We start from the raw sequence: 21,192 nt of genomic DNA, 5'->3' as shown, positions 1-21,192 counted from the left end.
TGCAGTGGAAGCCGGGACGCTAAATGTCTTCAAGGCCGAGATTGATAGGTTCTTGTTGTCTAGAGGAATTAAGGGCTACGGGGAGAACGCTGGTAAGTGGAGCTGAAATGCGCATCAGCCATGATTGAATGGCGGAGTGGACTCGATGGGCCGAATAGCCTTACTTCCACTCCTGTGTCTTATGGTCTTATGGTATGGAGGGAAGGTCTTATGAGGAAAGGCTGAAGGACTTGAGGCTGATTTCATTAGAGAGAGAAGAAGGTTCAGAGGTGACTTAATAGAGACGTATACGATAATCAGAGGGTTAGATAGAGTGGACAGGGAGAGCCCTTTTTCCTCAGATGGTGATGGCGAGCATGCAGGGACATAGTTTTAAATTGAGGGGTGATAAATATCAGACAGATGTCAGAGGTAGGTTCTTTATTCAGAGCATGGATTGCCCTGCCTGGAACAGTAGTAGACTCACCAACTTTTAGGGCATTTAAATAGTCATCGGATAAGCATATGGACGAGAATGGAATAACTTAGGTTAGATGGGCTTCAGATTGGGTTCACAGGTCGGTGCAAGGTCAAGGGTCGAAGGGCCTGTACTGCTCTGTAATGTTCTATGTTGTATGTGTAGAGGTGAAAGCATCACGTGTCAGCACAATCTTGGTGGGCCGAAGGGCCTGTTCTGGTGCTGTATTGTTCTTTGTTCAGCCCCTTTGCCCCAATAGTGCCACCATGAGGGAACAACTGAAAAGGAGAAACCCTCACTTTCTCTCAAAGAGTCACCAAATAGACAGACACATAACAACACAAGTCAGTCACAGCAGGCAAACTGTTGAGGATGTTGATGTTTATATAGTGTTCACAGTTCACATCCACATCTCCCCTGTCCTCAGCACAAGTTAAGCAAGGCTGAATTGACAGGGATGCCAAGCTGAGAGATTATAACTTTATTGGGTGTGAATGCTAAACCCCTGGGTGTTGATCAAGCAACGTGACCAGATCCCCAGCTATTTACAAAGGTCCTCAGCTGCTGTCAAATTGCCTCAGACATCGAGCTGTGGGGGGGGGGGGGGGGGGGTGTCACAGGGGAACGAGCTGTCATCGAGACAGCTCAGCCTCAGCTCCATTTGAGCAGCCCCAGATCCCCATTGACAAGATCCACTCTGAAAGTTTATATTACTCTCTCTCTCTATACATATATATTTATATAATTAAACCTGGATGAAAAATTAAGGATTATGTAAATAAATAAAGAATTATTCAGTTAGACCACAGATTGAGCTTGAAATAATTTCAGTCAAAAGCCACCAGGAGAGTAAAGGAGGGGGAATGATCACACTGAGGTGTGATCAGCTGTGAGAGCAGTTCTGACAGATGCCAACTTCTTGCACTACTCACAGTCTGGCTGTGTCACTGCTCTGGTCTCACATACAGCCTCACTCACAGGAGGAATGGGAAACTAGGAGCTGGAATCTAATGGAGCTGGCACAGAGTTACTCCTGATCCTGGAACATCAGAATGGGAGTGGGCAGCTGGTGCCCAGGGACTGAGTAGGGTTCATTAGGCAGTCTGAGGGGCTCAGAGGCTCACACAGACCGACTTTGATACCAAATCACATCATTTCTTCCTTATTTAAAAGAAAGTCACAAATATTTCAGCAGAACTGACACAAAGACAGAACATAATTACACCACTCCCCACAGAGCTGACTGGACCGAAATATTTACAGAGACAGACAGCTCCTGTCATGTGAGGTTACGGCACTGTCTTGTCACACATTGCTCTCCTGTCATGGCACAGAGAACCCCATTATCACATTGCACAGCATGATCACATGACAGAGCCCCATCATCTCACATGACAGAGTGCTGGTAAAACAGAGAGGCCAGTCACGTGACATTGACCTCCAACATGTGGTCATCCTGGCTGGGGATGACGAGGATCTGCATGCTGGAGCTGGTGTTGAAGACCTGGCCACTGGAGAAGGGGAGCAGGCGGGGCATCGGCACACTCCGGTGCTCATTGCTGCTGGATGAATGGCTGCTGCCCCGGCTCCTCGTACTACTGCTCTCAACCTGCTCATCGAGGGCTCGGTCCAGGGACAGGGTGTCATTCTCCATCCAATTATCTGCAGGGCACAAAGACAACACTTATAACAGGAACAGATCCATCTTGGAGTACCCCAGACAGCACCTACACCACCAGTACTGTACCCCAGTGTTATACAGGGACAGACCTGTCCCCACCAGTACTGTACCCCAGTGTTATACAGGGACAGACCTGTCCCCACCAGTACTGTACCCCAGGGTTATACAGTGACAGACCTGTCCCCACCAGTACAGTACCCCAATGTTATACAGTGACAGACCCGTCCCCACCAGTACAGTACCCCAATGTTATACAGGGACAGACCTGTCCCCACCAGTACTGTACCCCAGGGTTATACAGGGACAGACCTGTCCCCACGAGTACTGTACCCCAGGGTTATACAGTGACAGACCCGTCCCCACCAGTACTGTACCCCAGTGTTGTACAGTGACAGACCTGCTCCCCACCAGTACTGTACCCCAGTGTTATACAGTGACAGACCTGTCCCCACCACTACTGTACCCCAGTGTTATACAGTGACTGCCCTGTCCCCACCAGTACTGTACCCCAGTATTATACAGAGACAGACCTGTCCCCACCAGTACTGTACCCCAGTGTTATACAGAGACAGACCTGTCCCCACCAGTACTGTACCCCAGTGTTACACAGAGACAGACCTGTCCCCACCAGTACTGTACCCCAGTGTTATACAGTGACAGACCTGTCCCCACCAGTACTGTATCCCAGTGTTATACAGTGACAGACCTGTCCCCACCAGTACTGTACCCCAGTGTTATACAGAGACAGACCTGTCCCCACCAGTACTGTACCCCAGTGTTATACAGAGACAGACCTGTCCCCACCAGTACTGTACCCCAGTGTTATACAGAGACAGACCTGTCCCCACCAGTACTGAACCCCAGTGTTATACAGTGACAGACCTGACCACACCAGTACTGTACCCCAGTGTTATACAGGGACAGACCTGTCCCCACCAGTACTGTACCCCAGTGTTATACAGGGACAGACCTGTCCCCACCAGTACTGTACCCCAGGGTTATACAGGGACAGACCCGTCCCCACCAGTACTGTACCCCAGTGTTATACAGTGACAGACCCGTCCCCACCAGTACTGTACCCCAGTGTTATACAGTGACAGACCTGTCCCCACCAGTACTGTACCCCAGTGTTATACAGAGACAGACCTGTCCCCACCAGTACTGTACCCCAGTGTTATACAGTGACTGCCCTGTCCCCACCAGTACTGTACCCCAGTGTGATACAGAGACAGACCTGTCCCCACCAGTACTGTACCCCAGTGTGATACAGAGATAGACCGGTCCCCACCAGTACTGTACCCCAGTGTGATAGAGTGACAGACCTGTCCCCACCAGTACTGTACCCCAGTGGGATACAGAGACAGACTGGTCCCCACCAGTACTGTACCCCAGTGTTATACAGAGACAGACCGGTCCCCACCAGTACTGTACCCCAGTGTTACACAGTGACAGACCCGTCCCCACCAGTACTGTACCCCAGTGTTATACAGACCTGTCCCCACCAGTACTGCACCCCAGTGTTACACAGTGACAGACCTGTCCCCACCAGTACTGTACCCCAGTGTTATACAGGGACAGACCGGTCCCCACCAGTACTGTACCCCAGTGTTATACAGGGACAGACCGGTCCCCACCAGTACTGTACCCCAGTGTTATACAGAGACAGACGTGTCCCCACCAGTACTGTACCCCAGTGTTATACAGAGACAGACCTGTCCCCACCAGTACTGTACCCCAGTGTTATACAGGGACAGACCTGTCCCCACCAGTACTGTACCCCAGTGTTATACAGAGACAGACCTGTCCCCACCAGTACTGTACCCCAGTGGGATACAGAGACTGACCGGTCCCCACCAGTACTGTACCCCAGTGTTACACAGTGACAGACCCGTCCCCACCAGTACTGTACCCCAGTGTTATACAGACCTGTCCCCACCAGTACTGCACCCCAGTGTTACACAGTGACAGACCTGTCCCCACCAGTCCTGTACCCAGTGTAACACAATGACAGACCGGTCCCCACCAGTACTGTACCCCAGTGTTACACAGTGACAGACCCGTCCCCACCGGTACTGTACCCCAGTGTACAGACCTGTCCCCACCAGTACTGCACCCCAGTGTTACACAGTGACAGACCTGTCCCCACCGGTCCTGTACCCCTGTGTTACACAGTGACAGACCTGTCCCCACCAGTACTGTACCCCAGGGTTATACAGGGACAGACCGGTCCCCACCAGTACTGTACCCCAGTGTTACACAATGACAGACCTGTCCCCACCAATACTGTACCCCAGTGTGATACAGTGACAGACCTGTCCCCACCAGTACTGTACCCCAGTGTGATACAGAGACAGACCGGTCCCCACCAGTACTGTACCCCAATGTTATACAGTGACAGACCTGTCCCCACCAGTACTGTACGCCAGTGTTATACAGTGACAGACCTGTCCACACCAGTACTGCACCCCAGTGTTATACAGTGACAGACCTGTCCCCACCAGCACTGTACCCCAGTGTTATACAGTGACAGACCTGTCCCCACCAGTACTGTACCCCAGTGTTATACAGGGACAGACCTGTCCCCACCAGTACTGTACCCCAGTGTTATACAGAGACAGACCTGTCCTCACCAGTACTGTACCCCAGTGTTATACAGGGACAGACCTGTCCCCACCAGTACTGTACCCCAGTGTTATACAGAGACAGACCTGTCCCCACCAGTACTGTACCCCAGTGTTATACAGAGACAGACCTGTCCTCACCAGTACTGTACCCCAGTGTTATACAGAGACAGACCTGACCCCACCAGTACTGTACCCCAGTGTTATACAGAGACAGACCTGTCCCCACCAGTATTGTACCCCAGTGTTATACACTGACAGACCTGTCCCCACCAGTACTGTACCCCAGTGTTATACAGTGACTGACCTGTCCCCACCAGTACTGTACCCCAGTGTTATACAGGGACAGACCTGTCCCCACCAGCACTGTACCCCAGTGTTATACAGTGACAGACCTGTCCCCACCAGTACTGTACCCCAGTGTTATACAGGGACAGACCTGTCCCCACCGGTACTGTACCCCAGTGTTATACAGGGACAGACCTGTCCCCACCGGTACTGTACCCCAGTGTTATACAGAGACAGACCTGTCCCCACCGGTACTGTACCCCAGTGTTATACAGTGACTGACCTGTCCCCACCAGTACTGTACCCCAGTGTTATACAGGGACAGACCTGTCCCCACCAGTACTGTACCCCAGTGTTATACAGTGACTGACCTGTCCCCACCAGTACTGTACCCCAGTGTTATACAGTGACTGACCTGTCCCCACCAGTACTGTACCCCAGTGTTATACAGGGACAGACCTGTCCCCACCAGTACTGTACCCCAGTGTTATACAGGGACAGACCTGTCCCCACCAGTACTGTACCCCAGTATTATACAGTGATAGACCTGTCCCCACCAGTACTGTACCCCAGTGTTATACAGGGACAGACCTGTCCCCACCAGTACTGTACCCCAGTGTTATACAGGGACAGACCTGTCCCCACCAGTACTGTACCCCAGTGTTATACAGGGACAGACCTGTCCCCACCAGTACTGTACCCCAGTGTTATACAGGGACAGACCTGTCCCCACCAGTACTGTACCCCAGTGTTATACAGGGACAGACCTGTCCCCACCAGTACTGTACCCCAGTGTTATACAGTGACAGACCTGTCCCCACCAGTACTGTACCCCAGTGTTATACAGTGACAGACCTGTCCCCACCAGTACTGTACCCCAGTGTTATACAGAGACAGACCTGTCCCCACCAGTACTGTACCCCAGTGTTATACAGGGACAGACCTGTCCCCACCAGTACTGTACCCCAGTGTTATACAGTGACAGACCCGTCCCCACCAGTACTGTACCCCAGTGTTATACAGGGACAGACCCGTCCCCACCAGTACTGTACCCCAGTGTTATACAGGGACAGACCCGTCCCCACCAGTACTGTACCCCAGTGTTATACAGGGACAGACCCGTCCCCACCAGTACTGTACCCCAGTGTTATGCAGGGACAGACCCGTCCCCACCAGTACTGTACCCCAGTGTTATGCAGGGACAGACCCGTCCCCACCAGTACTGTACCCCAGTGTTATACAGGGACAGACCCGTCCCCACCAGTACTGTACCCCAGTGTTATACAGGGACAGACCCGTCCCCACCAGTACTGTACCCCAGTGTTATACAGAGACAGACCTGTCCCCACCAGTACTGTACCCCAGTGTTATACAGAGACAGACCCGTCCCCACCAGTACTGTACCCCAGTGTTATACAGAGACAGACCCGTCCCCACCAGTACTGTACCCCAGTGTTATACAGGGACAGACCTGTCCCCACCAGTACTGTACCCCAGTGTTATACAGTGACAGACCTGTCCCCACCAGTACTGTACCCCAGTGTTATACAGTGACAGACCTGTCCCCACCAGTACTGTACCCCAGTGTTATACAGAGACAGACCTGTCCCCACCAGTACTGTACCCCAGTGTTATACAGGGACAGACCTGTCCCCACCAGTACTGTACCCCAGTGTTATACAGAGACAGACCTGTCCCCACCAGTACTGTACCCCAGTGTTATACAGGGACAGACCTGTCCCCACCAGTACTGTACCCCAGTGTTATACAGTGACAGACCTGTCCCCACCGGTACTGTACCCCAGTGTTATACAGTGACAGACCTGTCCCCACCGGTACTGTACCCCAGGGTTATACAGGGACAGACCTGTCCCCACCGGTACTGTACCCCAGGGTTATACAGTGACAGACCTGTCCCCACCGGTACTGTACCCCAGGGTTATACAGTGACAGACCTGTCCCCACCGGTACTGTACCCCAGGGTTATACAGTGACAGACCTGTCCCCACCGGTACTGTACCCCAGTGTTATACAGTGACAGACCTGTCCCCACCGGTACTGTACCCCAGTGTTATACAGTGACAGACCTGTCCCCACCGGTACTGTACCCCAGTGTTATACAGTGACAGACCTGTCCCCACCAGTACTGTACCCCAGTGTTATACAGTGACAGACCTGTCCCCACCAGTACTGTACCCCAGTGTTATACAGTGACAGACCTGTCCCCACCAGTACTGTACCCCAGTGTTATACAGTGACAGACCTGTCCCCACCAGTACTGTACCCCAGTGTTATACAGTGACAGACCTGTCCACACCAGTACTGTACCCCAGTGTTATACAGGGACAGACCTGTCCCCACCAGTACTGTACCCCAGTGTTATACAGGGACAGACCTGTCCCCACCAGTACTGTACCCCAGTGTTATACAGGGACAGACCTGTCCCCACCAGTACTGTACCCCAGTGTTATACAGTGACAGACCTGTCCCCACCAGTACTGTACCCCAGTGTTATACAGTGACAGACCTGTCCCCACCAGTACTGTACCCCAGTGTTATACAGTGACAGACCTGTCCCCACCAGTACTGTACCCCAGTGTTATACAGTGACAGACCTGTCCCCACCAGTACTGTACCCCAGTGTTATACAGTGACAGACCTGTCCCCACCAGTACTGTACCCCAGTGTTATACAGTGACAGACCTGTCCCCACCAGTACTGTACCCCAGTGTTATACAGTGACAGACCTGACCACACCAGTACTGTACCCCAGTGTTATACAGAGACAGACCTGTCCCCACCAGTACTGTACCCCAGTGTTATACAGGGACAGACCTGTCCACACCAGTACTGTACCCCAGTGTTATACAGGGACAGACCTGTCCACACCAGTACTGTACCCCAGTGTTATACAGAGACAGACCTGTCCCCACCAGTACTGTACCCCAGTGTTATACAGGGACAGACCTGTCCCCACCAGTACTGTACCCCAGTGTTATACAGTGACAGACCTGTCCCCACCAGTACTGTACCCCAGTGTTATACAGGGACAGACCTGTCCACACCAGTACTGTACCCCAGTGTTATACAGGGACAGACCTGTCCACACCAGTACTGTACCCCAGTGTTATACAGTGACAGACCTGTCCCCACCAGTACTGTACCCCAGTGTTATACAGGGACAGACCTGTCCCCACCAGTACTGTGCCCCAGTGTTATACAGACACAGACCTGTCCCCACCAGTACTGTACCCCAGTGTTATACAGTGACAGACCTGTCCCCACCAGTACTGTACCCCAGTGTTATACAGTGACAGACCTGTCCCCACCAGTACTGTACCCCAGTGGTATACAGTGACAGACCTGTCCCCACCAGTACTGTACCCCAGTGTTATACAGTGACAGACCTGTCCACACCGGTACTGTACCCCAGTGTTATACAGGGACAGACCTGTCCCCACCAGGACTGTACCCCAGTGTTATACAGACACAGACCTGTCCACACCAGTACTGTACCCCAGTGTTATACAGAGACAGACCTGTCCATACCAGTACTGTACCCCAGTGTTATACAGTGACAGACCTGTCCCCACCAGGACTGTACCCCAGTGTTATACAGACACAGACCTGTCCCCACCAGTACTGTACCCCAGTGTTATACAGACACAGACCTGTCCCCACCAGTACTGTACCCCAGTGTTATACAGTGACAGACCTGTCCCCACCAGTACAGTACCCCAATGTTATACAGTGACAGACCTGTCCCCACCAGTACAGTACCCCAATGTTATACAGAGACAGACCTGTCCACACCAGTACTGTACCCCAGTGTTATACAGTGACAGACCTGTCCCCACCAGTACTGTACCCCAATGTTATACAGAGACAGACCTGTCCACACCAGTACTGTACCCCAGTGTTACACAGTGACAGACCTGTCCCCACCAGTACTGTACCCCAGTGTTATACAGTGACAGACCTGTCCCCACCAGTACTGTACCCCAGTGTTATACAGTGACAGACCTGTCCCCACCAGTACTGTACCGCAGTGTTACACAGTGACAGACCTGTCCCCACCAGTACTGTACCGCAGTGTTATACAGAGACAGACCTGTCCCCACCAGTACTGTACCACAGTGTTATACAGAGACAGACCTGTCCCCACCAGTACTGTACCCCAGTGTAATACAGAGACAGACCTGTCCCCACCAGTACTGTACCACAGTGTTATACAGAGACAGACCTGTCCCCACCAGTACTGTACCCCAGTGTTATATAGTGACAGACCTGTCCCCACCAGTACTGTACCCCAGTGTTATACAGTGACAGACCTGTCCCCACCAGTACTGTACCCCAGTGTAATACAGAGACAGACCTGTCCCCACCAGTACTGTACCACAGTGTTATACAGAGACAGACCTGTCCCCACCAGTACTGTACCCCAGTGTTATACAGGGACAGACCTGTCCCCACCAGTACTGTACCCCAGTGTTATACAGAGACAGACCTGTCCCCACCAGTACTGTACCCCAGTGTTATACAGGGACAGACCTGTCCCCACCAGTACTGTACCCCAGTGTTATACAGGGACAGACCTGTCCCCACCAGTACTGTACCCCAGTGTTATACAGGGACAGACCTGTCCCCACCAGTACTGTACCCCAGTGTTATACAGAGACAGACCTGTCCCCACCAGTACTGTACCCCTGTGTTATACAGTGACAGACCTGTCCCCACCAGTACTGTACCCCAGTGTTATACAGAGACAGACCTGTCCCCACCAGTACTATACCCCAGTGTTATACAGAGACAGACCTGTCCCCACCAGTACTGTACCCCAGTGTTATACAGGGACAGACCTGTCCCCACCGGTACTGTACCCCAGTGTTACACAGGGACAGACCTGTCCCCACCAGTACTGTACCCCAGTGTTATACAGAGACAGACCCGTCCCCACCAGTACTGTACCCCAGTGTTATACAGAGACAGACCTGTCCCCACCAGTACTGTACCCCATTGTAACACAGTGACAGACCTGTCCCCACCAGTAGTGTACCCCAGTGTTATACAGAGACAGACCTGTCCCCACCAGTACTGTACCCCAGTGTTATACAGGGACAGACCTGTCCCCACCGGTACTGTACCCCAGTGTTATACAGGGACAGACCTGTCCCCACCAGTACTGTACCCCAATGTTATACAGGGACAGACCTGTCCCCACCAGTACTGTACCCCAGTGTTATACAGGGACAGACCTGTCCCCACCAGTACTGTACCCCAGTGTTATACAGTGACAGACCGGTCCACACCAGTACTGTACCCCAGTGTTATACAGAGACAGACCGGTCCACACCAGTACTGTACCCCAGTGTTATACAGAGACAGACCGGTCCACACCAGTACTGTACCCCAGTGTTATACAGTGACAGACATGTCCCCACCAGTACTGTACCCCAGTGTTATACAGGGACAGACCTGTCCCCACCAGTACTGTACCCCAGTGTTATACAGTGACAGACCTGTCCCCACCAGTACTGTACCCCAGTGTTATACAGAGACAGACCGGTCCACACCAGTACTGTACCCCAGTGTTATACAGTGACAGACCTGTCCCCACCAGTACTGTACCCCAGTGTTATACAGGGACAGACCTGTCCCCACCAGTACTGTACCCCAGTGTTATACAGTGACAGACCTGTCCCCACCAGTACTGTACCCCAGTGTTATACAGAGACAGACCGGTCCACACCAGTACTGTACCCCAGTGTTATACAGTGACAGACCTGTCCCCACCAGTACTGTACCCCAGTGTTATACAGTGACAGACCTGTCCCCACCAGTACTGTACCCCAGTGTTATACAGAGACAGACCGGTCCACACCAGTACTGTACCCCAGTGTTATACAGTGACAGACCTGTCCCCACCAGTACTGTACCCCAGTGTTATACAGAGACAGACCTGTCCCCACCAGTACTGTACCCCAGTGTTATACAGAGACAGACCGGTCCCCACCAGTACTGTACCCCAGTGTTATACAGAGACAGACCGGTCCACACCAGGACTGAACCCCAGTGTTTTACAGTGACATACCTGTCCCCACCAGTACTGTCCCCAGTGTTATACAGAAACAGACCTGTCCCCACCTGTACTGTACCCCAGTGTTATACAGTGACAGACCTCCCCACCAGTACTGTACCCCAGTGTTATACAGAAACAGACCTGACCCCACCAGTACTGTACCCCAGTGTTATACAGAGACAGACCGGTCCACACCAGGACTGAACCCCAGTGTTTTACAGTGACAGACCTGTCCCCACCAGTACTGTCCCCAGTGTTATACAGAAACAGACCTGTCCCCACCTGTACTGTACCCCAGTGTTATACAGTGACAGACCTCCCCACCAGTACTGTACCCCAGTGTTATACAGAAACAGACCTGTCCCCACCAGTACTGTACCCCAGTGTTATACAGAAACAGACCTGACCCCACCAGTACTGTACCCCAGTGTTATACAGAGACAGACCGGTCCACACCAGTACTGTACCCCAGTGTTATACAGTGACAGACCTGTCCCCACCAGTACTGTACCCCAGTGTTATACAGAGACAGACCGGTCCACCACACCAGTACTGTACCCCAGTGTTATACAGAGACAGACCGGTCCACACCGGTACTGTACCCCAGTGTTATACAGAGACAGACCGGTCCACACCAGTACTGTACCCCAGTGTTATACAGACACAGACCGGTCCCCACCAGTACTGTACCCCAGTGTTATACAGTGACAGACCGGTCCACACCAGTACTGTACCCCAGTGTTATACAGGGACAGACCTGTCCCCACCAGTACTGTACCCCAGTGTTATACAGTGACAGACCGGTCCACACCAGTACTGTACCCCAGTGTTATACAGAGACAGACCTGTCCACACCAGTACTGTACCCCAGTGTTATACAGTGACAGACCGGTCCACACCAGTACTGTACCCCAGTGTTATACAGAGACAGACCTGTCCCCACCAGTACTGTACCCTAGTGTTATACAGAGACAGACCGGTCCACACCGGTACTGTACCCCAGTGTTATACAGTGACAGACCGGTCCACACCAGTACTGTACCCCAGTGTTATACAGTGACAGACCGGTCCACACCAGTACTGTACCCCAGTGTTATACAGAGACAGACCGGTCCACACCGGTACTGTACCCCAGTGTTATACAGTGACAGACCGGTCCACACCAGTACTGTACCCCAGTGTTATACAGTGACAGACCGGTCCACACCAGTACTGTACCCCAGTGTTATACAGAGACAGACCGGTCCACACCGGTACTGTACCCCAGTGTTATACAGTGACAGACCGGTCCACACCAGTACTGTACCCCAGTGTTATACAGTGACAGACCGGTCCACACCAGGACTGTACCCCAGTGTTATACAGTGACAGACCTGTCCCCACCAGTACTGTACCCCAGTGTTATACAGTGACAGACCGGTCCACACCAGGACTGTACCCCAGTGTTATACAGGGACAGACCGGTCCCCACCAGTACTGTACCCCAGTGTTATACAGGGACAGACCGGTCCACACCGGTACTGTACCCCAGTGTTATACAGGGACAGACCGGTCCACACCAGTACTGTACCCCAGTGTTATACAGTGACAGACCGGTCCACACCAGTACTGTACCCCAGTGTTATACAGTGACAGACCGGTCCACACCAGGACTGTACCCCAGTGTTATACAGTGACAGACCTGTCCCCACCAGTACTGTACCCCAGTGTTATACAGTGACAGACCGGTCCACACCAGGACTGTACCCCAGTGTTATACAGGGACAGACCGGTCCCCACCAGTACTGTACCCCAGTGTTATACAGGGACAGACCTGTCCCCACCAGTACTGTACCCCAGTGTTATACAGTAACAGACCGGTCCCCACCAGTACTGTACCCCAGTGTTATACAGTGACAGACCGGTCCACACCAGTACTGTACCCCAGTGTTATACAGTAACAGACCGGTCCACACCGGTCCTGTAAACATTATACAAGTTGTTGAGGTGAAACATTAGGTCTGCTGCTATTTGTACAGACGTTGTCAGGTGTGTGGAGTACAGGTCCAGTCAGACAGCATAGAAACAGGCCCTTCGGCCTACCATGTCTATGCTCATCAACAAATGTCAAACTGCACTAATCCCATTTACCTGCAGTTAGTCCCTCACCTCCATGTTCTGATATTTTATCTGCTCTGTCCCTGAAATGTTGTGAAGTACCTGCCTCCAGCACCTTCCATATTTCTACCACCCTTTGATTAAAAAGGTTTTTCCTCTAACTCATTTACCTCTCACTTTATAACTTATACCCTCTGTTCTTTGACATGTCTGCATGGGGAAAAGATTCTCACAATCTACCCTGTCTATGCCTCTCACTATCTTGTATCCCTCAATCAGACCCCACCACCCCCCTCCGCCTTCCTGTGCTCCAGGGAAAACGAACCCAGCCTATCCAGTCACCCCTTATAACGGAGACTGTCCATCCCAGACAACATCCTGATGATTCTCCTCTGCAGTTTTTCCAGTGCAATCACATCCTTCCGATAGTGTGGTGACCACAACTGCAGACATTATTCCATCTGTGGTCTAACGAATGTTTTATAACATTGTTACATCTGCCTGCTCCTATATTTTATGCTGAGTGTCTTCTGCTTTTATTTCAGTGTTGATAAATCTGATTCTGAATTCGCCTCCTGGTGAATATGAAAACCTCAACTGCCTTGGTTTATGTGGCGTTCACTCAGAGTTATCATGCCATTCTGTTCCTGTTCCTGAGATTCCAAAGGGATTCAACATTCCTCTTTGCGCTTCCTCATTTTCAGTCTCTTGTGATAATTCTGTGCTCCCAGCTTGCTTGTTCCAGCAGACTGCCAACTTGATTGTGAGTTTGAAAATTCTCACCATTCTCAATGCCTAAATATCCTTACTCTTCCAGATCATCCAACCTTCTCTCCATGGAAAGTATGATTATTACTTTTGGTCAAAGAGGCACCACATCACACTGAACAAATTCCAATCACAATCTGGTCAGCACGCTATCTGACCCAGATCATAAACAGCCAGATACACAAATCAGTACAACATCACTCAGCATCCCCCCCCCCCCCCCCCCCCACACACAGCCTGAAACACTGCCTTCCACTTCTTGTACAGAATCATTGTGAAAGAGCAGCTGCAGCCAGTCTCTCATGGTCTCCAACATGAATAACTCAGTTTCCTTGATCTCATACCTGTCTCCATTTGTCCAGTCTGGCTGGCCTGGAATGGGAGGTACTTGAAGAGTTTGATATCAGGATATGGGAGGAATCCAGCAAACAGGGGCATCACTTCCATGTGCACTTTGTGAGTGGCTCGGGTTGCAACTGGCATGGAAATAACCCCTGAGCTCTTACCGCACACTGCCCAGTTACTGCTGTTGTCGACAACTGCAAAGGAAAACACACATTTTAAAGCTCTACTGAAGCTGAATAATCAACACCACAGCATTCGGCCACCAGAGGTCACACCGGCAGCATTCGGCCACCAGGGGTCACACCGGCGGCATTCGGCCACCAGGGGTCACACCGGCGGCATTCGGCCACCAGGGGTCACACCGGCGGCATTCGGCCACCAGGGGTCACACCGGCGGCATTCGGCCACCAGGGGTCACACCGGCGGCATTCGGCCACCAGGGGTCACACCGGCGGCATTCGGCCACCAGGGGTCACACCGGCGGCATTCGGCCACCAGGGGTCACACCGGCGGCATTCGGCCACCAGGGGTCACACCGGCGGCATTCGGCCACCAGGGGTCACACCGGCGGCATTCGGCCACCAGGGGTCACACCGGCGGCATTCGGCCACCAGGGGTCACACTGGCGGCATTCGGCCACCAGGGGTCACACTGGCGGCATTCGGCCACCAGGGGTCACACTGGCGGCATTCGGCCACCAGGGGTCACACTGGCGGCATTCGGCCACCAGGGGTCACACTGGCGGCATTCGGCCACCAGGGGTCCTACGTTATTTCATAACAATCCTTCAGCTGTAGATTCCATGTAAAGCCTCCTCTACACTGTCCCCATCAAACACTCCCAGGACAGGGACAGCGCGGGGTTAGATACACAGTAAAGCTCCCTCTACACTGTCCCCATCAAACACTCCCAGGACAGGGACAGCGCGGGGTTAGGTACACAGTAAAGCTCCCTCTACACTGTCCCCATCAAACACTCCCAGGACAGGGACAGCGCGGGGTTAGATACACAGTAAAGCTCCCTCTACACTGTCCCCATCAAACACTCCCAGGACAGGGACAGCGCGGGGTTAGATACACAGTAAAGCTCCCCCTACACTGTCCCCATCAAACACTCCCAGGGACAGGGACAGCGCGGGGTTAGATACACAGTAAAGCTCCCCCTACACTGTCCCCATCAAACACTCCCAGGGACAGGGACAGCACAGGGTTAGATACAGAGTAAAGCTCCCCCTACACTGTGCCCATCAAACACTCCCAGGACAGGGACAGTATGGGGTTAGATACAGAGTAAAGCTCCCTCTACACTCCCTAGAGTTGAGACAACCAATCAACTCCTGTTGAGTTTGAGGGGAGTGTAAAGTGCTGAGACACATTCCGATCACACTGCCAATAACTGCCAGACAGAGGTTATTTCATTTCAAATACTGAAGCTTATAGGTTAAAGTAAGCTATAAATGAAAATGCCGAGACTGAGAATCAACGGGGCTGGATCGTGCTGAAACATCGTACCTTCGTACATCAGCTTGGTGGCACAATACCCATCACAGTCGACCAAAGATTCATCTTTATCCATCTCTGTGAGGTCAGCCAGACGCATTATTGACACTTCCAGATTGCACAGGGTTCCTGTTTTACACATCTCAGCTCCCAGAGATGGGAAGATTTCAGCTTTCACATCATACAATGTCTAAGGAGAGTGAGAGAACACTGTTACAGCACAGTACAGGGTAGGGGAGAACACTGTTACAGCACAGTACAGGGTAGGGGAGAACACTGTTACAGCACAGTACAGGGTCAGCGGGGGAAACACTGTTACAGCACAGTACAGGGTCAGGGGAGAACACTGTCACAGCACAGTACAGGGTCAGGGTGGAACACTGTTACAGCACAGTACAGGGTCGGGGGGGAAACACTGTTACAGCACAGTACAGGGTCAGGGGGGGGAGCACTGTTACAGCACAGTACAGGGTCGGGGGGGGGGGAGCACTGTTACAGCACAGTACAGGGTCAGGGGGGGGGAGCACTGTTACAGCACAGTACAGGGTCGGGGGGGGAGCACTGTTACAGCACAGTACAGGGTCAGGGGGGAACACTGTTACAGCACAGTACAGGGTCGGGGGGGGGAACACTGTTACAGCACAGTACAGGGTCAGGGGTGGGGGGAACACTGTTACAGCACAGTACAAGGTCGGGGGGGGAACACTGTTACAGCACAGTACAGGGTCGGGGGGGAGCACTGTTACAGCACAGTACAGGGTCGGGGGGGAACACTGTTACAGCACAGTACAGGGTCAGGGGGAGAACACTGTTACAGCACAGTACAGGGTCGGGGGGGGAGCACTGTTACAGCACAGTACAGGGTCGGGGGGGGAACACTGTTACAGCACAGTACAGGGTCAGGGGGGGAACACTGTTACAGCACAGTACAGGGTCAGGGGAGAACACTGTTACAGCACAGTACAGGGTCGGGGGGGGAGCACTGTTACAGCACAGTACAGGGTCGGGGGGGGAACACTGTTACTGCACAGTACAGGGTCAGGGGTGGGGGGAACACTGTTACAGCACAGTACAGGGTCAGGGGAGAACACTGTTACAACACAGTACAGGGTCGGGGGGGGGGGAACACTGTTACAGCACAGTACAGGGTCGGGGGGGGAGAACACTGTTACAGCACAGTACAGGGTCGGGGGGGGGGGAACACTGTTACAGCACAGTACAGGGTCGGGGGGGGAGAACACTGTTACAGCACAGTACAGGGTCGGGGGGGGAACACTGTTACAGCACAGTACAGGGTCGGGGGGGGGGAGCACTGTTACAGCACAGTACAGGGTCAGGGGAGGGGGGAACACTGTTACAGCACAGTACAGGGTCGGGGGGGGGGGAAACACTGTTACAGCACAGTACAGGGTCAGGGGGGAACACTGTCACAGCACAGTACAGGGTCGTGGGGGGGGGAACACTGTTACAGCACAGTACAGGGTAGGGGAGAACACTGTTACAGCACAGTACAGGGTCAGGGGGGGAAACACTGTTACAGCACAGTACAGGGTCAGGGGGGGAAACACTGTTACAGCACAGTACAGGGACAGGGGAGAACACTGTCACAGCACAGTACAGGGTCAGGGGGGAACACTGTCACAGCACAGTACAGGGTCAGGGTGGAACACTGTTACAGCACAGTACAGGGTCAGGGTGGAACACTGTTACAGCACAGTACAGGGTCAGGGTGGAACACTGTTACAGCACAGTACAGGGTCAGGGTGGAAACACTGTTACAGCACAGTACAGGGTCAGGGGGGGGGAGCACTGTTACAGCACAGTGCAGGGTCAGGGGGGCGGGGAGCACTGTTACAGCACAGTACAGGGTCGGGGGGGAGCACTGTTACAGCACAGTACAGGGTCAGGGGGGAACACTGTTACAGCACAGTACAGGGTCGGGGGGGAACACTGTTACAGCACAGTACAGGGTCAGGGGTGGGGGGAACACTGTTACAGCACAGTACAAGGTCGGGGGGGGGAACACTGTTACAGCACAGTACAGGGTCGGGGGGGGGAGCACTGTTACAGCACAGTACAGGGTCAGGGGGAGAACACTGTTACAGCACAGTACAGGGTCGGGGGGGGGAGCACTGTTACAGCACAGTACAGGGTCGGGGGGGGAACACTGTTACAGCACAGTACAGGGTCAGGGGGGGAACACTGTTACAGCACAGTACAGGGTCAGGGGAGAACACTGTTACAGCACAGTACAGGGTCGGGGGGGGGGGAGCACTGTTACAGCACAGTACAGGGTCGGGGGGGGAACACTGTTACAGCACAGTATAGGGTCAGGGGTGGGGGGAACACTGTTACAGCACAGTACAGGGTCAGGGGAGAACACTGTTACAACACAGTACAGGGTCGGGGGTGAAACACTGTTACAGCACAGTACAGGGTCGGGGGGGAGAACACTGTGACAGCACAGTACAGGGTCGGGGGGGGGAGCACTGTTACAGCACAGTACAGGGTCGGGGGGGGGAACACTGTTACAGCACAGTACAGGGTCGGGGGGGGGGAACACTGTTACAGCACAGTACAGGGTCAGGGGGGGAACACTGTTACAGCACAGTACAGGGTCAGGGGGGAACACTGTTACAGCACAGTACAGGGTCAGGGGGGAACACTGTTACAGCACAGTACAGGGTCGTGGGGGGGGAAACACTGTTACAGCACAGTACAGGGTCAGGGGGGAACACTGTCACAGCACAGTACAGGGTCGTGGGGGGGGGAACACTGTTACAGCACAGTACAGGGTCAGGGGGGAACACTGTTACAGCACAGTACAGGGTCGGGGGGGAACACTGTTACAGCACAGTACAGGGTCGGGGGGGAGCACTGTTACAGCACAGTACAGGGTCAGGGGGGAACACTGTTACAGCACAGTACAGGGTCGTGGGGGGGGGGAACACTGTTACAGCACAGTACAGGGTCGGGGGGGAACACTGTTACAACACAGTACAGGGTCGGGGGGGAACACTGTTACAACACAGTACAGGGTCAGGGGGGAACACTGTTACAGCACAGTACAGGGTCAGGGGGGGGAAACACTGTTACAGCACAGTACAGGGTCGGGGGGGGGGAACACTGTTACAGCACAGTACAGGGTCGGGGGGGGGGAACACTGTTACAGCACAGTACAGGGTCAGGGGGGAACACTGTTACAGCACAGTACAGGGTCGGGGGGGGGAACACTGTTACAGCACAGTACAGGGTCAGGGGGGAACACTGTTACAACACAGTACAGGGTCGGGGGGGTAACACTGTTACAGCACAGTACAGGGTCGGGGGGGAGAACACTGTTACAGCACAGTACAGGGTCGGGGGGGAGAACACTGTTACAGCACAGTACAGGGTCGGGGGGGGGAACACTGTTACAGCACAGTACAGGGTCGGGGGGGTAACACTGTTACTGCACAGTACAGGGTCGGGGGGGTAACACTGTTACAGCACAGTACAGGGTCGGGGGGGGAACACTGTTACAGCACAGTACAGGGTCGGGGGGGGGAGCACTGTTACAGCACAGTACAGGGTCGGGGGGGGGAGCACTGTTACAGCACAGTACAGGGTCAGGGGAGAACACTGTTACAGCACAGTACAGGGTCAGGGGAGAACACTGTTACAGCACAGTACAGGGTCGGGGGGGGGGGAACACTGTTACAGCACAGTACAGGGTCGGGGGAGAACACTGTTACAGCACAGTACAGGGTCGGGGGGGAAACACTGTTACAGCACAGTACAGGGTCAGGGGGGGGGCAACACTGTTACAGCACAGTACAGGGTCAGGGGAGAACACTGTTACAGCACAGTACAGGGTCAGGGGAGAACACTGTTACAGCACAGTACAGGGTCAGGGGAGAACATTGTTACAGCACAGTACAGGGTCGGGGGAGAACACTGTTACAGCACAGTACAGGGTCAGGGGAGAACACTGTTACAGCACAGTACAGGGTCGGGGGGGAAAACACTGTTACAGCACAGTACAGGGTCAGGGGAGAACACTGTTACAGGACAGTACAGGGTCGGGGGGGGGGAGCACTGTTACAGCACAGTACAGGGTCAGGGGTGAACACTGTTACAGCACAGTACAGGGTCGGGGGGGGAGCACTGTTACAGCACAGTACAGGGTCAAGGGGGGAGCACTGTTACAGCACAGTACAGGGTCAGGGGGGGGGAGCACTGTTACAGCACAGTACAGGGTCAAGGGGGGAACACTGTTACAGCACAGTACAGGGTCAGGGGGGGGGCAACACTGTTACAGCACAGTACAGGCTCGGGGGGGGGGAACACTGTTACAACACAGCACAGGGTCAGGGGGGGAGCACTGTTACAGCACAGTACAGGGTCGGGGGGAACACTGTTACAGCACAGTACAGGGTCGGGGGGGGGCACTGTTACAGCACAGTACAGGGTCGGGGGGGGAACACTGTTACAGCACAGTACAGGGTCGGGGGGGGGAGCACTGTTACAGCACAGTACAGGGTCAGGGGAGGGGGGAACACTGTTACAACACAGCACAGGGTCAGGGGGGGAGCACTGTTACAGCACAGTACAGGGTCAGGGGGGAGCACTGTTACAGCACAGTACAGGGTCAAGGGGGGAACACTGTTACAGCACAGTACAGGGTCAGGGGGGGGGCAACACTGTTACAGCACAGTACAGGCTCGGGGGGGGGGGAACACTGTTACAGCACAGTACAGGGTCAGGGGGGGAGCACTGTTACAGCACAGTACAGGGTCAGGGGGGGGGCACTGTTACAGCACAGTACAGGGTCGGGGGGGGGGGGAACACTGTTACAGCACAGTACAGGGTCAGGGGGGGGAGCACTGTTACAGCACAGTACAGGGTCAAGGGGGGAACACTGTTACAGCACAGTACAGGGTCAGGGGGGGGGCACTGTTACAACACAGTACAGGGTCAGGGGGGAACACTGTTACAGCACAGTACAGGGTCAGGGGGGGGAAACACTGTTACAGCACAGTACAGGGTCGGGGGGGGGGAACACTGTTACAGCACAGTACAGGGTCGGGGGGGGGGAACACTGTTACAGCACAGTACAGGGTCAGGGGGGAACACTGTTACAGCACAGTACAGGGTCGGGGGGGGGAACACTGTTACAGCACAGTACAGGGTCAGGGGGGAACACTGTTACAACACAGTACAGGGTCGGGGGGGTAACACTGTTACAGCACAGTACAGGGTCGGGGGGGAGAACACTGTTACAGCACAGTACAGGGTCGGGGGGGAGAACACTGTTACAGCACAGTACAGGGTCGGGGGGGGGAACACTGTTACAGCACAGTACAGGGTCGGGGGGG

The 21,192-nt window shown here is 53.7% G+C and overlaps 1 protein-coding gene across 1 annotated transcript in view; it reads right to left on the bottom strand.

The window, feature by feature from the left end:
* Window positions 1-821: 821 nt before the first annotated feature.
* The window catches only part of trappc10 (trafficking protein particle complex subunit 10), a 108,268-nt gene continuing 87,897 nt past the window's right edge, over window positions 822-21,192 (bottom strand). Inside the window, exons 21-23 of the mRNA XM_072585855.1 lie at window positions 15,848-16,025; window positions 14,336-14,530; window positions 822-2,119 (exon numbers count right to left, since the gene is read on the bottom strand). Of these exons, the coding sequence (XP_072441956.1) occupies window positions 1,881-2,119; window positions 14,336-14,530; window positions 15,848-16,025 (612 nt within the window). The 3' untranslated portion in view covers window positions 822-1,880. The remainder of the gene's footprint in view (window positions 2,120-14,335; window positions 14,531-15,847; window positions 16,026-21,192) is intronic.

This window comes from Chiloscyllium punctatum, chromosome 15 (assembly GCF_047496795.1).
Source record: "Chiloscyllium punctatum isolate Juve2018m chromosome 15, sChiPun1.3, whole genome shotgun sequence".
NCBI lineage: Eukaryota > Metazoa > Chordata > Chondrichthyes > Orectolobiformes > Hemiscylliidae > Chiloscyllium > Chiloscyllium punctatum.
This window is presented reverse-complemented; position numbering and strand designations above follow the sequence as displayed.